Below are 20,189 nucleotides of genomic sequence, written 5' to 3'. Positions count from 1 at the left end.
TTGACAATACAGGCGGAGTCTGCGGGATACCCGCTCTACTATGTCTCCATCGGCCTGGGTGTGGTTTTCAAACTCAGTTCCGTTAGCAGGAAATCAAGCTCTGGGCTAGCGTTACCACTTCGGCGTGAAACAAAGCATAGCAAAACTCGTAATTTTGGACTAGATCGTTCTGGGGAGGGTTTAAGTTCCCACTTTTGGGTGGTGATAGCCAACGTTTTACGTTTCTAGTCATCCGATGGGAAAAAGTTTCTATTTTTGTTGACTCCATTGTATCATTTTAGTTGCTGACACCAGTGAGCAGAATCAGAAAAGACTGACAAAATGCCGAAGACGGTAAGTTTAAAGATATATTCTGGAAAACTGTTTGATGGCTCTATTTGTTTAACCAGCATTTTATTGTTTGTCTCTAAAATTGTCGTATTTATGTGATTAAGCCGGGGGCACATGAAGCTTAGATATTTGATGCGCGAGGCAGACCGTCCTCCAAACTTTGATAAAAGTTCTGAAATAGGCCTAACAAGCCACAACATCATACTGAAAAACACTCTGATTTTGTAGGCCTATCATTTTACTGTAGCTAGCGTATTTTCTTATTGTTATCACGATAGCCTTCAAATTGTGTATTTATAAAGCTGTATAATTTATAGTAGTTGTTCTTTAATCCGTATTTAATGAGTTTTTGCTGTTGCCTTTTTCTTTGTGTTGCCTGTAACAATGTAGACTTTTCTTATTTCCGTTTTAGTCTGGGATAGTAGCCTATATAGCCTAATTCTTGTTTGGTGAGTCTAAAACCGTTACTCAGTGACAAGCTAAGCGGCTGTGAGAATCCCCCTATCTCAAATGTGATTGGCTTATTATTGTGAAGTTGAACGAGATGAGTCAAGGAGGCTACAGACCGTTCTTGCTTTGCGAATGGCGGACAATCTGGCTTTCATCAGAGCTACTCTGTCTTTCATCGTTTACTAATCTGGCATAACGAGGTTTAAATGTGCTTAATGAATTAGGCTTAACTTCTAGCTTTGCACTTGCTTAATGCAAGTGATACACCGGAAGGATTTAATTGTACCAGACACTTTTCCATTAGGCTAGGCTACAATTAGGCTACGTGATGGCTGAATTTGCAGTAGACTAGTGAAGATGGGTACGCGTGTGCGCGCGTACACGAACGCAGCCTACACATACCCATGCGCGTGCCCTGACATTTTGTCCTGTCCACTCCCGAATTAAAATGTTCCATTAGGAAATTCTCATTGCCCGCGGCAGATCAGTAGCACATGAGCTGTAGAGATCTGTGTAGTTTCGGTTTAGATAGCCTAGAATAAGTCAGCCACCCTCAATTTTCACTTACTTGGCAGAACAGGCCTAAACCATTTGAAATCTCTGCTTCATCTTTTATGTAACTTCCTCTGATGTTGATAAGATTTATGTCTGATCTAGTCAGCTGGTGAGTGTGCTGTTTGCTCAAGCAGGATTTGTCAAAGTTTTTTAGACACAGGAAGCAACAGGCCTGGCCTAGCCTAACCAGCCTTGTCTTCAGCCAATGTCATTATAGGACCAATTGTCAGAAGCTGAAGTTTTCATTTCACTCTGAAAAGCTATTTATGATTTTCCCCCTGGGGAAATGGCCTAAGCTATGTAACAGCGCAATAACTGTTTCATAAGCAACTGATGGACACAAAGCTGAAAGCAAGATAGTCATGAAATTTGATAGAGCATTGAGCAAATGAAGCCAGCTGACAATAAATGCAGTAAGCTATGCTATTACTAATGATCCAGTTGATCTGAGCCCTGGCTAAAGCTCCAGATTGTAACCATCTCAGTAGTTGTTGTAGTAAAGAGTTCCTTATTCACTCTTTGTCTGTGCATATGTTGTAGATTTAGCAGAAAGTGTTCTCTTTTAGAAACACACTCTTTTTATTCCTTCTTTCTTTCTCTCACTCACACACTCTCTATCAATCTCTCTCTTTCTCTCTCTCACACACACACACACACACACACCAGCACGGAAATGAGTATATATGTTGCAAACCATATATAATTTAGAAGTTCAGTATAGCCTGGAATGCGACAAAAAATGTCTGTTACCGGTTTGACCTGTGCACACAAATAACTTTCTATTGAACAGCTTTGTGTTTACAATACTGTCTGTGTAAGAGAGACAGACAGACTTAGTGTGCAGTGCCCATAGATCCTCTAACATACTGTCTGTGTAAAAGAGAGACAGACAGACTTAGTTTGCAGTGCCCATAGACCTTCTAACAAAGTAGCCAGTCATAAGAACCACTCCTATTAAAGGTTCTAATTTTACAAGCAGATGTTCTAAGAACCTTTATTTGTTCACATTTAGAAAAACTCATGCCCTGGCATGAAGACACATTAAAAGACACCAGGCAGTAAGTGGTATTGTAACTGTCATGTATGGGGTCACGCATAGGGCTCAAGCAAAGAAAATGACTTGGCTCAGCTCCTGTTTGGTTGCCGCCATTTCTCAAGAATCTGTAATTTAGTGACTCAAGGTTTCTGAGCTGACGTCAGTTCCTCTCAGGCGCCATTTCCTGGCTCTGTGCTTGCCTGACGCTGCCTCTTAAAGCCTTATTTGGAGTTGCAGAGTCTCAGAGAGACTGCCGGCGCCCCTTCCTTTTACCAACGTTCTCTACCCACACTCCCCTACTGCTGCTTATCCCTGTCAGCCTTCTCTCTCTCTCCCACGCTGGGAGCCAAATCAAAAGGACCCCCACCACCACCCTCCCACCTCACTTTCTGTCGTTTACCACAGTCATCAAATAACTCCCTTTAACAAGGCCTTAAGCATCCATGCAGTTAAGCGGCTGATAAATTAGCTGCTTGATAGCCTGTGGTAAAATGAATCGTGTAGCCCCAGCCTTGATCCTCGGTTAGTCCCTGCAGTCATATTGCATTCGATGTGTTAAGCTGCGACAAATATATCATTAAGTCCTTTGCTGTAGAGTTTGAGGGGCAAATTTGCTGGTCTGGAATTTCTCCTTGTCATCATGGTGGTGTAGATGTACAGTAACAGTTAGCACACAACTTTCTTTTAGCATGAGTCTTGCAAGTCAACAGGTTATGATTACATTACAAACATGATTAAGAGCAAGGGTAAATCATTTTTTGTAAGTTAGCTAGTGGGGTGGGGGGGGGGGGGGGATTAGGTGAGGTAAAGCCGCCAGAGGCTCAGACACAGCAGACTTTAGCTGTTTGTAATCAACTTCAGCCAGAGGTGGTACCAGGCGAGAAGGAGAAAGCATTCCACTGTTAGCAACAGGTTTTGTTGTTAAATGGAGGACGACTACCTCATCAACCTAAAATGCATCTTCCCACCTGTAGACTGAGAAGCTGTGAGTCATCCCTTCTCCTTTTATCTTTGTATTTCTCGCTGTCCCTCTGTCTCAGAGTTTGAAAATAATGCATGCATAGATGTATGCCGTTGAATGTTAGCATACCTTGAACTTGTGTTCATGTTCTTTGGTTTCACATTTAGTGTCTGCTTTCACTGCCATGTATCTGGTGTGTTAGCTACCACTGTGATTTTAATTGCTGATGTTAACATTCTGGTCACCACATCAAGAAATAAGTGGAACTGAATGTTGCTGTGCATCTGAATGCATCTAAAATGTTTGATTTACACAATAATGTTTCTTCACTGTGGTCACAATAGGTAATATAGAGAAGGATATCTGGATATGCTTTTTTGCCAAACTTTACACCATAATCATCATATACCTCGAAAAATCTTAAGCACAGTAGCATAGAATATACATGCCTTATACATGGACTGTGAAAAGAGTTAGTGGACAACATTTATGAACAATATATTGTGTGTGTACTTGTTTTTTCTTTTAGTGCCTTAGGGTCAAGTGATTTTCACTAATCCTTATTGCTGAAAAAACAAAGAATTTGTATGATGGCCGCCGTGTTCAGCACTATTGAAAAACAGGTTTTCCAGACAATTTATACTGTGAAAATACGAAAGTAATTAAACAGAAAAAGAAACAAGACACATTTAGCCAAAAGAGGTCAATCCAACCTTGCTACTGTACTGTATTTATATCCTCCAAACCCATGGCATTCACCAGATGGTTTCATTAGTCTATCAGGTGCTCTGAGTTGCTTCTTCTTGAGGTGTTTGGCCACACACACTTTATTATTTAGAACATGTGCTCAGTGGAAAAACAGGGAATATTTTAAGCGGCTGATTGGACCAAGCACTTAAGATGTGGAGAGGTCTATTTTGAGTGCGGTGAAGAGGTTGTGTCTGGGAGAGGAAGAGCAGGCCCAGGTGCAGATCGGAGCGATGAGAACTCATTTCTCTGTAATAGCAAGTGAATTCACTGCCACTAAGAGTAGATTAACATAATATCTGAAAAGAGAAGGGAAATTAAATTGTAATTATGATTTTAATTATTTTGATTGTGCTCATAAGATTAGATGTTTCTCTACTCCAGTTTACTTGAGCAAAATGATGCATTTGCCTTACAATGAAAGCACATCTGTGCCTGTTTTTGAGAGTCAGACACAGAGAGACCAGCAGGCACATAAGAGCATTGTAACTGAAATGTATGACAGGAACTGTAATCTGGGTCAGTGTATACTTGACGTGCTCTCAGGAGCGGTGTGGTTTGAATGGCAGATATCAAATGTTTGGTGGTTTCCAGCAGTCAGCTTGAAACTGTCACCACTCTCAAGAATGTGATAGATCACATAGAGAACATTGTTAAGCTCTGGCAGTTGGGCAAGCACATATGCAGTTAGCTAGTATGGAACCGTCTTGTGACATAATTTGTATTTAAAACATGCTGGATCTATATGAGAAATATGAGCAAAGTGATTCATTAAGAAAAAATGTTAATGCTCACATGAGCCAAACAGCTGCCAAACACATGTATTAGAATGTCTGGGCTTACTGTGTTAAGCACAGTGTAAAAGCCAAGTATGTGCTTCTGCTTCCCTCAGAGGCAGTGTCCCAAACAGGGTGGTCCCTCTGGTGCTTACGTACACACTAAAGTACACATATGACATGTTCAAATTTCGTGTCCAAAATATCGCGTTTATCAAGATGGTAGTCATCCCCAGGGCACACCCACGGGGACCTTTAGGGAGTTTTACCGTAACGGTGCGCATAAAAGCGATATTTAAAAACAATTCCTGGTGGGTTTAAGAGCTGTTCATGGCCAGGTTTAAGGAAGGAAGGTGAGGTTTGGTGATGAAGAAGTCTTCATGGAAAAAGCCCCTGTCATCTCCGGGCGGCCCTGGAGAAGCAGCAGTCGAGGGCTGAGCAATTGTTCCTAAAATAGAAACGGCAAAATACACAGCGTTCTGCGCTTGAGGGACACACCCTTACACGGCAGAACTGTGCATTCTTGGTTCCTTTTTCATGTCGCCATGAACTATTTTTACCCCAAGAAGTCATTTCATGCACAAGCTCTCTTGACGGGTTGCCAAAGGGCCAAGCGAAGTAGATGAATGCTACGGGCGTGAATGGGGATCTGTTGGAAAAGGCCACAGAGAAGGGGAGTGGGAGAAGGGATGTGATAATATGGAAAAAGTATCAGGGCTTAACAGAGAGCTAGAGCAGCTTCACTGGCTGGCTCGACGCAGACGAGAAGTGATTGTTTCTAGGGAATGCCGTAATGGTGTGGCCCGTCCAAAAATCTGATGCAAGCCTGTCGAAATAGCACTGGGCAGGACGGCCAGGGCCCATTATGAATCACTTACTGGCCTGGAGTGGATCTCAGGAAGTCTGTAACATATTAGGAAGTTTTAGTGTAGATCCTTGCTGATGTGTCGTGTAAACGGTGTCAATTTGTTTCAAATGCAGGAAACGTATATATATATATATATGATAGATAGATATAGAAAAATATAGATATATCGATCGATATATAGATAGATTACTCTTTTTTTTTCTAGTCAGTCTCCTGTCTTCAGTCTCTTCTCTCTTGACAATAATAAAGAGGCTTACAGCACACCCATGATATACATACAGCTGTCTATCTCCATGGTAACGACAGGTGAATGGTGACCTTGGTCAGGCCCAGTGAGAATCCAAATGAGAGGGATGAGATAAAAAGAAAAGTTAAATCTGACTGGGGCATAGGAACGGTGAGCACCAGGCTGGAGAAGGCTAAGAGGTGAGAAATGAGGGAGTTATCAGAAAGAGGGGAGGGTGGAGGAGGATAAAGAGAAAAGGGGAAACGGAGAGAGAGAGAGAGTGGGAGAGAGAGAGGCCCTGCTTACACAAAGGGGAAAGAACGCGGGCGCTAATCAGCATCACAGCTGGTGAATAAAGCAGTGCATTGTGGTTCCAACAGGAGGGGGGGCCTCTGCCCGGCTCAGCTATTTACTGCCCCCTCCTCACACACAGCCAGCCAGCCAGCCACAGGCACACAACACACACTCATACAAAATGGAGAATGAAGAATGCTCAGATATAACAACAGGCAAATATACAATGTGGATACACAATGTTTACATAGATTGTAGACTTAAATTGTATATGTACACCAAAATTACATACTCAAGTTCTTTGATGTTAAAGAGGAATTAGCGATTAAATGTTGGTGCCCCACCATGCGTTGCAGGAGTGAGTTTGTATTGTGTCAAAACTATAGGCTGCTGCTCTAAAATGGCTTCTTTTGAGCTCTGATAGGACAGTGATGCATGGCTTACAGGATGTTAACTCAACAAGGGCAGCCTGACTAAGTTGAGAGGATGTGGCAACTTCCTGTAGTAAGAGAGAGAGAGAGAGAGAGAGAGAGAGAGAGAGAGAGAGTGAGCAAAAGACAGCACAGGAACTCTGAAGAATAGGGAAGCATACAATAGTCACAAACAGATTTAGCCTCACAGTCTGTCAGGGTTGACAGCAGTGAAATTCTTTGTAGTGGCATTTAATCCTTAACAAATTTTGTTTTTTTATTTGTTTGTCCTCCCAACCACCCCACAATGTGTCTATCTTTCTCTGTCCTCTCTCTAACACAAACATACTAGCACAGTGCTAGTGTGGTCGCTCTGTCCACTCTCTCATTGTGTTTCCTTCAATTGTTATCTCTTAACCAAAGTTCCACAGCATAATCAATCATACTCCCGTTGTGGATGAGTGTGCCAGGCTCTCTAAACCTCCCTCTCCTTCTACACTTCCTTTGAAATCCATTTAACCCTGTGAGTTTGTTACCACCATAAGATTTATCTTTGAACCGCAAAATCACTAAATCATGATTAATGCATTATCATACCGGATACGTAATCATCCCACCTCTTATAACTTTCACCTCAGGTGCTTTAAACACCATGTCCTATTCTCCACACCTGACTATCATATGCATTTGTCATGTGTACAGACCTTACTGTCCTGTATTGACCCTAGGCAGATGGGTCAGGCCCTTGAGTCGTGGATCTGCTCGAGGTTTCTTCCTATATGTATCTCCAATTCTAGGGAGTTTTTCCCCCCTGTTACCCATGGGCCTCTCTCTTGCATTCTACTGCCCCTGTCGCCCCTGTTACCCATGGGCCTCTCTCTTTCTTTTCTTTTCTTTTCTTCCTCTTTTCCTTCTCTGATTGCCTACATTCTGTAAAGCGCCATGATGCATGCGTAATGTTTTGGCGCTCTATAAGCACAATAAATTGAAATTGAAAATGCACAAACATTGCACACGGATATATGATAGACTGTGGGGGGATATGGTAAGCTGAATTTGTAGCCAAGGTGACCAAAAGTCATTTAGGTAAAATTTCTAAGGGTCAACGGACACAGGACCTGTGGGGTCCGACACTCCTGGACTGGAAACAACAGCCTCAGCAGCGTGCTTAATCTCTATGGCAACTCAATCCTAGCAACAAGCCTAAAACATCAAACTAGTCAGAGGCACACTGTAGCAATTCTCAGACCTAAGCAAAGTTCAGAATAGAGAGTTTTTTCTCCTTTTTTATGTTTTTGGGATATCTCCGCAACATATTTAGACAGCTGTAAATAAGGTTTGTGAGCTACCAGTAGGCCTACAGCTAAACAAGGAATCAGCTTGATCACTGTTGTCATGTCAACAAGCATGAATTTATCCCATGCTTTCCGTCTTCCAATCTCAGTGGGAATCAGAGAAGAAAAAAACAAACCAACAAAAAGGAATAGTGTCGCAAAGCTCCTAATGTTTGTTTGCGGTTTCAGTGGCTTACGTGTCCCCTTGCTCTTTTCCAACAGATCAGCGTGCGTGTGACCACAATGGATGCGGAACTGGAGTTCGCCATCCAGCCAAACACCACAGGCAAACAGCTCTTTGATCAGGTGCGTTTCAACTCCATCTTTAAACACATTCACAACAGGCCTTCAATCGTATGGTCCACTATTATTACACTATCGTTATCATTGAGGTGTGTGTGTGTGTGTGTGTGTGTGTGTGTGTGTGTGTGTGTGTGTGTGTGTACTTGTTCTACACACAACTGATAGCATGCTGTTACTGTGTTATTACTGTAGTTGTCTCTGTGTGCGTCTGTGCATGCATGACTCATGTACACCCACTTGTGATCACATGCAGTCACAGATTGCAGTGGTACATCTAGCATTTACTCCTAGATGTAATGCTATGCTCACCGTTTCATACACTGGAACAGGCAATTTCCCCTTAAAACTACCATCACAGAACAGCGGAAGTCACGCTGTTACATTTAACTTTTAGGAGTCTGTCTGTTATGGTTGCTAGCAGATCAGTGAGTAAGGAAGACCATTAGGGAACATTCAATTAGTGTCAGTGATAGGTGATGGAGGTATCATGGCTGGTGTCATGCAAGTTTTCTTGAAAAACTGAATTCTAGCATTCACTTGAAACTGAAATCTTACAACTGACTCTGGGGAGATTTTCTTGGCAAGTCCCAAACAGAGGTAGTCAATCCACTCAGAGAGGAATAAGCTATGGGGGCATTCTGATTAATTGCTATGCTAATCAAAATCACATAGGGATTTTTAAGACTTAGAGCGTGTAGTGAATAAATTTCTCTTGAGCTTTGGAAACCATAGCCACTGCTGAGAGGAAATGCATGATGATTAGGTTAGCACTGAGGAACTTGGACCATCCCTCACACATACTGTTAAATTGAATTTCGAATGTACGTGATGAAAGGGAGACCCAAGGGCGTGCTCCTCTAGTCTGGCTGATGGAGAGGCCAGAGGAGAAGTGTGTGTGTGTGTGTGTGTGTGTGTGTGTGTGTGTGTGTGTGTGTGTGTGTGTGTGTCAGAGTGTGTTTGAGTGTGACTGTGTTTATGTGTTGGTATTATGTGAATAATTTTCAGTTATTATCAGTTATAATCAGACAGTTTATAAATGTGTGATTTCCTGCTGTATGTATGTTATTCTAACTTCTTCTAACTTGTGTAACTTCACATTTCCAACATGTCTGCTCGTGTCTGTTCAAATCTGTTTCAAGTGTGTCAAGCTGCCATGACAAAATGAAAAGAGACAAGTGTTACCACAATCCTAATTGTCTGTTTTGGAATACACTTTTCAACACATCACTTAGCTTCTTTGGGAGATCTAATTGTTGTCAACAATATAACAATAATTTCACAATGTCATTGCAATTGAATGTTTTAATGATAGCCTATTCACTCTTGTTTATCTCGCACATCCCAGTCTCCCCAATCAAAATGCTACTCATTGTTCTTGACATAACTGAATTGTACTGGCTTGACTGTCAGTTTTGAAGCTGGGCTAGTGCTGAAGTGCAGTTAGTTCTATTCCTTTCATGCTGTACTAGCATGTAGATGTAAGATGTTTGTATGCTATTGTATGGTTGTACGTGCTTTCATGGTTGTTTATACCTGTTTTTTATGTGGTTTATACCTCTTTTAGGTGGTGAAGACAATTGGTCTGCGAGAGGTGTGGTTTTTCGGGCTGCAGTATCAGGACACCAAGGGCTTTTCAACCTGGCTGAAGCTCAACAAGAAGGTGAGTAAGCGCTCCCCTGAAACAGTTAAACGTGCACATGAGTCAGAGTTGTCATAGTTCATTTGGAGTGCAATACATCATTGGGAAATGTCTCTGATTAAAACTTAATATATTTTTGTCATGTCTTAACACAAGATGTTTTATTGCCATACTGCGGACATTCCAGTCTTGCGTCGAGGCGCATGTGTGAACCGTGTCTCATTATGAGTTTCTGTCTTCCTTTGTTCTTCATTTTGCCATTTCATTAAATCTGGGTGTATACTCAACAGTTGTCAGATTCATCAAAACAGGCAATTATCTCAGAGACGACTAATACAGGCCGCAAATTACAATATCACTCTAGAACAAGAGGAAAGTAATGTAACAGGCATCAAGACAGAGGGCAAATGTCAACACTCAGTGAATGTTGGGAAATTAACGTTCTAAAGAATATCTGGGTTCATTGAATTCAACATAGAATTTTAGAACCTTCAATTGTTGCGGAACTTAGGACGTTCAAAAACTTACATCTTTAAGGGTTAACATTGTTTTATCATCTGACCCTAAACCTCTAGGTCACGGCCCAGGACGTGAGGAAGGAGAGCCCGCTGCTGTTCAAATTTCGGGCAAAGTTCTACCCCGAGGATGTCTCTGAAGAGCTTATCCAAGAGGCCACCCAAAGACTCTTCTTTTTGCAGGTGGGTCTCAGTCTCCAATTATGTGTTAGGTTTTTCAGTGTTGTTTCAAAGCTGTGGTGTGTCAATTTAACTGTAGTCTGTTTACTGTAGAAAGATCCTTATTTTTTTAACCAAGTTTTAGTATTTTTTTGGAAATTGGAAGAAAGGTTAATGTAAATATTTACTTTTTATAGACCATGGCATTTTGAGTCTTCATGTTTGGGGTGTGATTGGTTGTCGTACGTGTATATTTTGGAGGTGTGGCTGGCCATTTTTGTGCTGAGGGTGTCTCTATTTCCTGGGTGGAACGCTGTTGGGATGGGGTTGGTGGAGGTCGTGCAAAGGCTGCAGCTACAGCTGAGGCTGCTGTTGTGAAACAGTTGGGGTTGAGTTTGTGTCGAACTGATAAGGCTGCAAACCACAACTCCCCCCCCCCCCCCCCAGGTCAAAGAGGCCATCCTGAACGATGACATCTACTGCCCACCAGAAACAGCTGTTCTGCTGGCCTCGTACGCTGTGCAGGCCAAATACGCCGACTACAACAAAGACTCCCACAACCCAGGATATCTGTCTGGCGACAAACTGCTCCCACAGAGGTATACCTGTGCACAGACACATTTATTTGGGGATTAATAATTGACAGTCAGCGTGTAGGAATATATAAATTTACCTTTGGTGTTATATGAAACACCCATGCATATAGATCATGTATCTTACTTGCTATCACCACACATCATTCTCAGACAGTTATCAGATTCAGGCTATTTTTTGTCAGGCATGTCAGGCATATCAGTTCATGTGTAGCTGCAGTAAGGGAATGGTACGGTGGCCCTGAAGTGCCAAACACACTAATGGTACATTATCTTTGCAGGGTGCTGGAGCAGCACAAGCTGAACAAGGAACAGTGGGAGGAGAGGATTCAGGTCTGGCATGAAGAACACAAGGGCATGCTCAGGTAACACTCACACTCTCACACACACACACTGTCTCTCACACACGCACACACACACACACACACTGTCTCTCACACACACACGCACACGCACACGCACACACACACACACTGTCTCTCACACACGCACACACACACACACACACACTAGAGCAGCATGCCCTTGAATCTTCCTTTCATCACTTCCACTCGATCACTCACACACTGGTGTACGCTTATAGACATGCAAACACACCCATACACACACTGATGTACATTTGCAGCCAGCATGCACACCCCCCCTCACACACCAGTGCTCTATTACAGACATGCAATCTCTTTCACTGTCCCTCCCCCTCTCTCTCTCTCTTTTGAGATTAGATTAGATTAGATTAGAGGTCTTTATTGTCCACTACTGTGGAAATTCATCTTTGGCCCCACAAACATGTAACACACACAAGCAAGACTACACAACAGGTACAACATAAAGCAGACACAAACAAAGACTACACAGCAGGTACAACAACACACACACACACACACACACACACACACTCTGATATTGTGTTAGGGTCAGAGTTTTTACATCTGATCACCCTCTCAAGCTCTCTCACTCAATTCTCCATGGCTCTCGCCGCAACCACAGCATTTGCCGACTCCCCCGTACTATCTGGCCGGGTGTCGTGCCTCTATTGTCAGCGCAACACTCCCCAGTGGCTGAGCCAGTCCAGAGCTAGCCCCACTGAACGTTTGATAAAACGTTGTTGTTTTTCTTGAGTGTTTTGACTCTGGCAACCACTACCCCTCCCCCCAATTGCCCCCTACTGAGAGTGGTTTAACTGCCCGGGGGCCAAGCAGTGACTTCAGCACTCTGGCAGTGGGCTGCAGTGGTGGTGGTGGAGTAATGACAGTGTTGCGAGTGCTTTGAGTTTGATGTTAAGTGGTGAGGATCGCTCCGTGTTTTGTGTCACCCAGAGAGGACGCCATGATGGAGTATCTGAAGATCGCCCAGGATCTGGAGATGTACGGCGTTAACTACTTCAACATCAAGAACAAGAAGGGCTCGGAGCTGTGGCTGGGAGTGGACGCCCTCGGTCTGAACATCTACGAGCAGAACGACAAGTGAGCCCATTCAACACTCCACCACACCCCTTTTTAAATCCCCCTTCGAGTTTTAACTGTTTGGTTTGACATTCCAAAAACATTTTCTGTGTTCCTAGAAAACACTGTTATCTGTTCTTTCGTTTACCTTCTTCTTAACCAGAAACTTTTACCTTTTACCATTACATTATATAGGATTTTCCTATAGATGAGCAAAACACTACAATTTTATATTCATAGGGGGCACTTTTAATAACATCTGGATTACTCCATTTTAGGTTATCACAATAAAAGTAAAACTCTCCACTCTGATGTCAAGTTGAATCAGTAGTTCTTTCCCACTATCCCCTTCCGGTCTCCCCCACTGGTCCCTCATGACTGACCAGTGCAGTCACGTACGGCAAGGGAAGTGCTTGACCCCTATGTGTTTGTGTTTCCCTCTCTGCAGGATGACGCCTAAAATCGGATTCCCATGGAGTGAGATCAGGAACATTTCCTTCAACGACAAGAAGTTTGTCATCAAACCCATTGACAAGAAAGCGCCGGTATGTGCAGCTGTTCCCAAGACAACCAGTCTGTTTACATTCTATCACATGCTGCTGATAACTTATCTGTGTGTGTATATTGGTATATACTATGATTTTGTCCTTCCTGTCTGTGTGTATATTGGTATATACTATATACATGATTTTGTCCTTCCTGTCTGTGTGTGTGTGCAGGACTTTGTTTTTTATGCGCCACGTCTGCGTATCAACAAGCGCATCCTGGCTCTGTGTATGGGCAACCATGAGCTGTACATGCGCAGACGCAAACCCGACACCATCGAGGTGCAGCAGATGAAGGCCCAGGCAAGAGAGGAGAAGAATCACAAGAAGATGGAAAGGTGTGTGTGTGTGTGTGTGTGTGTGTGTGAGTGTGTGTGAGTGTGTGTGTGTGCGTGAGTGTGTGTGTGTGTGTGTGTCTGTTTGTCTCTTTGTTTCTGTGTTTTTACATAAGTGCATATATAGGCAGCCATATAGACATATAGGTAGCCATGGTGTGCAATACTGTGCATATGCTTGTGTATGGGGCAGATCATTTTAGTATGCGTATGTGTACCTGGCTATGCAAATGTGTCTGGCGTGTGTGTGTACCAGTTGGGTGTTCTAAGTTGGATGTGTGTATCACTTTAGTATTCATAGCCTAGCCAGGAGAATAGCCAAAGGCTTGTCTGATGTTTGTGGTGAACCATTGTCCTGTGTTAGAGGACTTTACAATGCCTGGAAGCACTCATCCCTGCTCCTTTTAACCTGGCACCATCTCCCCACCCTACCTCCACCTCCTCCTCCACCTCCACAGGGCATTACTGGAGAATGAGAAGAAGAAGAGAGAGCAGGCGGAGAAGGAAAAGGAGAAGATTGAAAAGGAGAAGGAGGAGCTGATGGAGAAACTGAAACAGATTGAAGAGCAGACGAAGAAAGCTCAGCAAGGTGCAAAAGGACAGCCACTCATTCACCGTTTGATTAGTTCCACACAGGATGCACTTGGAGAAGTCTATGAATAACTGAGTTTTTGTGTGCGTGTGTGTGTGTGTGCGTGCGTGTGTGTGTGTGTGTGTGCGTCTGTGTGTGTGTGTGTGTGTGTGTGTGTGTGTGTGCGTCTGTGTGTGTGTGCGCGTGTGTATGTATGCGTCTGTGTGTGAGTGTGTGTGTGCGTCTGTGTGTGTGTGTGTGTGTGTGTGCGTGTGTGCGTCTGTGTGTGTTTGTGTGTGTGTGTGTACGTGCAGAGCTGGAGGAGCAGACCAGGCGGGCGCTGGAGCTTGAGCAGGAGCGTAAGCGGGCCCAGGAGGAGGCCGAGCGTCTGGAGAAGGACAAGCGGGCGGCCGAGGAGGCCAGGACAACGCTGCTGCAGCAGGCCGAGAACCAGATGAAGAACCAGGAGCACCTGGTGAGTCACACACACACACTGTAAGACAGTGTAACACTCACACACTCATGCCAAAACCATGCCTACACATAGAGAACCTTTTTTCTGACCGACTTGGTCTGTAGATACACACAGAGGCACACACAGAGGCACAAAAAACACATAGACACTACACTACACACACACACACACACACACACACACACACAAAGACATTTGTCACCAAAGAAATAAACCAACAAGGTCTAGTTACTGTAACAGACCCTCATTTAATCTTCTTTACTGCAAAGCCTGACTTCTGCAATTATACACAAACCATATCTCCACTTTCTCAAAGGATGAAATAGTCATAATTAAAACATTCATTTTATATGTTTCAGGAATTCTTGCTTTAAGTAATAGAACCATTTGTAATTTACACAGCAGCCCACAGTTAGAAAGAATTGAAGATTCAGGTTGTTAGGTTTTCTTGGGTACATGGCATCTTTACAGAAAGCCCTTTAAAGTTGGGTTCTTAAATTCTGTCTGACACTAAAATTGGTTGTCATCGTAGGTCCCTAAAAGGTAAAGAATGTAAGATGCTGGACGGGTTACCAGACCCGAAAAAAGTCACTTTCTGTGTTCACAGGGCTTGAAGTCCAGCAGAAAAGGACACATGTATTCTTATCTCATGAAGTCTGGGGAACGCTTTGGGTAGCTGAAACATTGTTGAAACCAAACGCACCATATACTGTAACTAGTCATGAGACAGCTACGGATTAATGTTGTGGCCGTTTTGCCATTTTATCAAGGAGAATATGCAAATACACAGGACTACTCCCTAAGCAGCACAAAAGGCGCAACTATTATTAGCGGGTATTGAATTAATTTGGACTGTTTTTGAGAACCCAGTGCTTTACGGCGGAAATAGGAACATTGTTGTCAGAGATATCTAATTTTATTGTTAATGTGTGTGTGTGCGTGTGTGTCTTTAGGCCACTGAGCTGGCAGAGCTCACCTCTAAGATCTCTTTGCTGGAGGACGCTAAGAAGAAGAAGGAGGATGAGGCTTCAGAATGGCAACAGAAGGTGGGCGCCCACACACTCACCCCCACCCCTACATATCCAATCACCTCACTGTTGCATTGGGCACCCACACACCCACCCCCACATACCCAATCACCTCACTGTTGCATTGGGCACCCACACACCCACCCACAGCGTTATATTACATTTTAGGTATTTAGGTATTTTCCATTGGGCTTTATCATATACTGGACGTTTTGTAAGGCCAAAAAGCAGTATGAGTCATCCCTTTGTTTTGCTTTCTCTTGGGTTGGCATCACAACGTTTGATAAGGCTGGTCTATGCGGAGGCTGCTGGGTATATCAGCGAGACTCTCGCTGACAGACTGTGCGTGTCTGTGTACAGAGTGGAGCACATTTTGTCTACATTGGCAATGCCTCCCCAACCGCCATTAGTCTACCACTCTTGAGATGGAGCGCTACCAGCACAGAGTGGAGTGGGGTGTAGAGCCAGGCACCAGGCAGCACCAGAAACCCTCCCCCTGCCCTCCCAACCACCCTCACACAGTCAAACATACAGTAGCCCCCCCCCCCCCCCCCCCCCGCCTCCATGGAAGGTGTGAACATTTCTTCAATAGAAAAGACCTTCTGTTCTTTTTATTTTCCACTTCTGTAATCACACCTCGCTGGCTGTACTCAGTGATGTGGGAGGTTTGTGATAATTAGAACATCTAGTGTGAGGGAGCGTCCTGTCTCCATCACTTACGCCATATCAAAGATAGAAAGGTTACGAGGTTAAGATGCTTTCATGTCTGGCGGCACTACTACTACTACTACTACACACTTTCCTGGCCATCGTCAAGCTTCTGTTCCTCTGCTTGATGGCGCCCCCTGCAGGCCACCACGGTACAGGAGGACCTGGAGAAGACCAAAGAGGAGCTGAGGAACAAGGTGATGACGGCCCACATGCCAGAGGCCGTGCAGGCTGAGAATGAGCACGACGAGAACGACGAGGAGAACGCCGAGGCCAGTGCCGAGCTGACCAACGCCGCCAGCTACCATGACCGCAGCGAGGAGGATCGCATGACCGAGGCTGAGAAGAACGAGAGAGTGCAGAAGCACCTCCTGGTGAGAGGATGCCCCGCATCACACACACACACACACACACACACACACACACACACTGTACAGCACATGGTCTAAATCACATTAAATTACCTATGCATATCATAATCATACTTAACACACACTTATACGCACACAGACACACACTCACACTAACCCAACCCAAAGTGAAAAGACAGACAACACCAACTCACACATGCACAATATGTTCATGTACAATTCACATTCAATATATTATTTGATTATTGATTATTATATATGACTTATATATAGTATATAAGTGCAATTGTTTAGTCATTGAAATGTATGGTCCATAAGTGTTGAAGTGCAACACATGAACTGGTCTTTCTTCTCCCTCAGGCACTGAGCTCAGAGTTGGCCAATGCCCGTGATGAAACCAAGAAGACACAGAACGACATCCTCCACGCAGAGAACGTCAGAGCAGGACGTGACAAGTACAAGACCCTGAGGCAGATCCGCTCCGGCAACACCAAGCAGCGCATCGACGAGTTTGAGTGCATGTGATCGCCTCCCGGGGACTCCAGGGGGCGCACTTGCCTATTTACTCACCCTGACCCACACACCTGCGGACTGCAACTTTACCCTCAACTCAGCTCCCTTTACGTTTAGGACTGCATTTTAAATCACAACACATACAAACATCCTGCAAAGAAAGAAAAAGAGAGATGATCCGTGAATTCAGAAGAAGTGAATGTGATTTTGATTTTTTTTTAAAAAAAAAGAATATTCAACACTGCTTTTAAGATAAGGGAGACAACCTAGCTTGCTATTTTTTTGCCATTATGTTACATTCTAGCAAACGGTTCGGAAGTGAGGTGTGGGGAAGGGAAAAGGATTGCTTGTGAGCTTGGATTCCGCTGCAAGAGGGATGAAATCCAAATCTGATTTTTTTTATTCCTGCTCTCTTCAGTTGATTTGCATGAGGCGTACATTCCATTAACAGGGCTCGGAATATGCTACCAGATGGGACACTTGAAAAAAAAAAAACAGTGTCATGAATATAAGTGCCAACTTTCATTCAAATGCCAAAAAAAAAACCTCTAGACGTGTGATTGATCGCTGAATATGCACAGGTGTGTCACTTGAGCAGAGAACCTTTTTTCTGACCGACTTGGTCTGTAGATTTGCACACAGACCTTGAAATAAAAGGGCAATAAAGCACGCTACTGAACATCTTACACCACTCCGGTTATTGCTGTGTCATCCTCTGCAAGCAGGTCAGTGTGTTTCTGAAAAGAACTCCTATTAAGGAAAACAAAGCAATCATCAAACTGTATTTTGATTCATTTTTTTTTCTAGTTGTAATGTATTTTGAAGCTTTCAAAGATGAAGAACCATTTTGTGTGGTAATATACTATTTTTGAAAGCCCCTGCAGTATTATTATGTGAGATCCAACTGAATTTTTTTTTCAACAACGGATCTGCAACATTCTCTACCGATAGTTTGTGGTCGATATTTTCTCATAACACATATTTGCTGAGGCACATAGCCGGGCTTAGTAGGGATTAAAGTATCATAGTAGGAGTTTTTTATGTTGCAAGATATCCTTGGTGTGTGGCCTTTAGCCACATCTGATTATGAATTAGATTTCTTTTCAAGGCCTGTTCAAACTTATTTCAATCTTATTGGACTACGAAATGAACTGTCATTGCAATGTTTCAGGTGGATATCTCTTGACTGTAAGATCATATTTGCTCCTTTTGAAAACCAAGATGTATGGATGCAGACTTTCTGAGTTCATCACCAGACAGTGCCTTGTCCTCAGAAAAGCATAAGTGGTGGTTGCTTGATAAGTCTTTATTTCAACTGTCAATAAAAAATTCAATTTAAAATTTGTGATGTTGAAATGTGTCATTTGTTTTTGTTTTGTTTTTCCCATGCAAGAAGTAAGTAGAGACTTGCTGTTTATCATGGCTATTATATACTGTATTAACCGAGATGCAATCTGGAACAAACTTACACTGAATGGCTTGTCAGAAAATTCTGAATGACGTTGCATGTGGACTCTTTCACATTTCACACTGGACAATTTCACACTGGAGACAGAGTGAGATACATGCATCCTCTTATCAAGATGGCCCTCAGCGCAGAGAGGAGTGACTGACTTGATGGATGACAAGGCTTGTCCCAAGGCTGCAGTGGAGCCTTGTAAGATTTTATCTGATAGAAAAGTGTTGCAATCTGTTTCATAGCAATGGTAATGGTCATTCATTGATTCTCTGCCATTTCTGTTCCCCAATGTGTTAACTTATATTTTCATTGAATATTCATATTCTTTAAAGGCAGATATACATTTGGTGATTTACAGTAATTCCATGATATGTTCTGATTTGGTAGAGGTAAATAGTTCCAGAGGTATGGCATTTCTCTGCCTAAAGCCTTATGCAAATGGCTAGACAGCATGGCAGATGGTCAGGAAAACCAAATGTGAAGTTCTTGTGCTCTATAAAGTTCTGTGCTGTCTGAGACAGAGTCAATAAAACACAATATGATTCAGTTCAAATGTTGACGGTGGCTTTCTCCTCTGAGATCTCCTTTTTGACATGTATTTCTGGGGACTGTTTGAGTGATGGTCACAGGGACAGAACCTGTAATGGAGTTCATCATAATGCGCATGACTCGTGTGGTGTGAGAACAGAGGCCAATGTCTTCATAAATATATTGGAGCAATGTCCACTTTGTAGCGTTACTGGGGTATGATTAACCTCAGACGAAGCACTAAAACATTCAGCACTCAAAATGTAAGGAATAAATATAGTACATCACATCTGATTTAATAATAATAATTACATAGCTGTCTGTCTATGTACAGTAGAAATACACTGAGGACTGTTTATAGGACTGCTTTTCCAGATCAATCTCAAGTGAACAGAACATAAAAATCGACAGATTGAAGCACTAGCATGTCTTGACACAGGTAAACTGATTATTCCATGGTAGATAAAATACTGTATACGTGCAGTATGTAGGCTATGAAAGCACAAATTATGTAGATTGTAGAGGCTGTGTGTGACTGGTTTTAGTAGACATGTAGGTTGATTAACATGTAGAGGTGGTAATTGGTATGTTACATGCCATTTATGTTGGAGATATGCAGTATTTGTCAACATTGTGCTGTAAAATCTGTTCTTATATTTTGCTGGGTTTCAAGCCAAAACCAAAAATGACTATCATGTACATGTAACTATGTGTCGCCTGATGAAAATGTAACCAAACACTCACACTCAGAATACCGGTAATAATTTATAGTGCTTACATGTCATATGTATTTTTCCATGTGAATCATGGATTTTCTATCCAGTTATAATCTTTAGCTCCAAATGTGGAGCCATCAGCTACAGTAGAGCCAAAAGAGCCACTTCATAAGCTTTTAAGCTGGACAAGGCTATTTTCCCAACTGGACTCGATATGTGTGCCTCCAACCCTTATTCTTTAGGCATAATGCAACATCATTTTGCAGCTTGAGTTTGAAGGGCTAGCCAAATAGATGCTATTA

At 43.0% G+C, this 20,189-nt stretch overlaps 1 protein-coding gene across 2 annotated transcripts; it reads left to right on the top strand.

Annotated features, from left to right (window-relative positions):
* Positions 1-33: 33 nt before the first annotated feature.
* On the top strand, positions 34-18,529 carry msna (moesin a). 2 transcript variants are annotated; one of them, XM_042093579.1, is made up of 14 exons: positions 34-333; positions 8,210-8,293; positions 9,855-9,950; positions 10,505-10,627; positions 11,051-11,202; positions 11,478-11,561; positions 12,513-12,659; positions 13,087-13,183; positions 13,358-13,521; positions 13,977-14,107; positions 14,404-14,564; positions 15,518-15,610; positions 16,444-16,674; positions 17,032-18,529. In XM_042093579.1, the coding sequence occupies exons 1-14, from the start codon at positions 322-324 to the stop codon at positions 17,194-17,196; spliced, it is 1,740 nt and encodes a 579-aa protein (XP_041949513.1). In that variant the 5' UTR covers positions 34-321; the 3' UTR covers positions 17,197-18,529. The 2 variants fall into 2 exon arrangements, with proteins under 2 accessions (XP_041949513.1, XP_041949514.1); XM_042093580.1 differs by lacking the exon at positions 34-333 and adding an exon at positions 3,332-3,356.
* Positions 18,530-20,189: the final 1,660 nt, after the last annotated feature.

The sequence above is a fragment of the Alosa sapidissima genome, chromosome 5 (genome assembly GCF_018492685.1).
Source record: "Alosa sapidissima isolate fAloSap1 chromosome 5, fAloSap1.pri, whole genome shotgun sequence".
Lineage (NCBI taxonomy): Eukaryota > Metazoa > Chordata > Actinopteri > Clupeiformes > Clupeidae > Alosa > Alosa sapidissima.
This window is presented reverse-complemented; position numbering and strand designations above follow the sequence as displayed.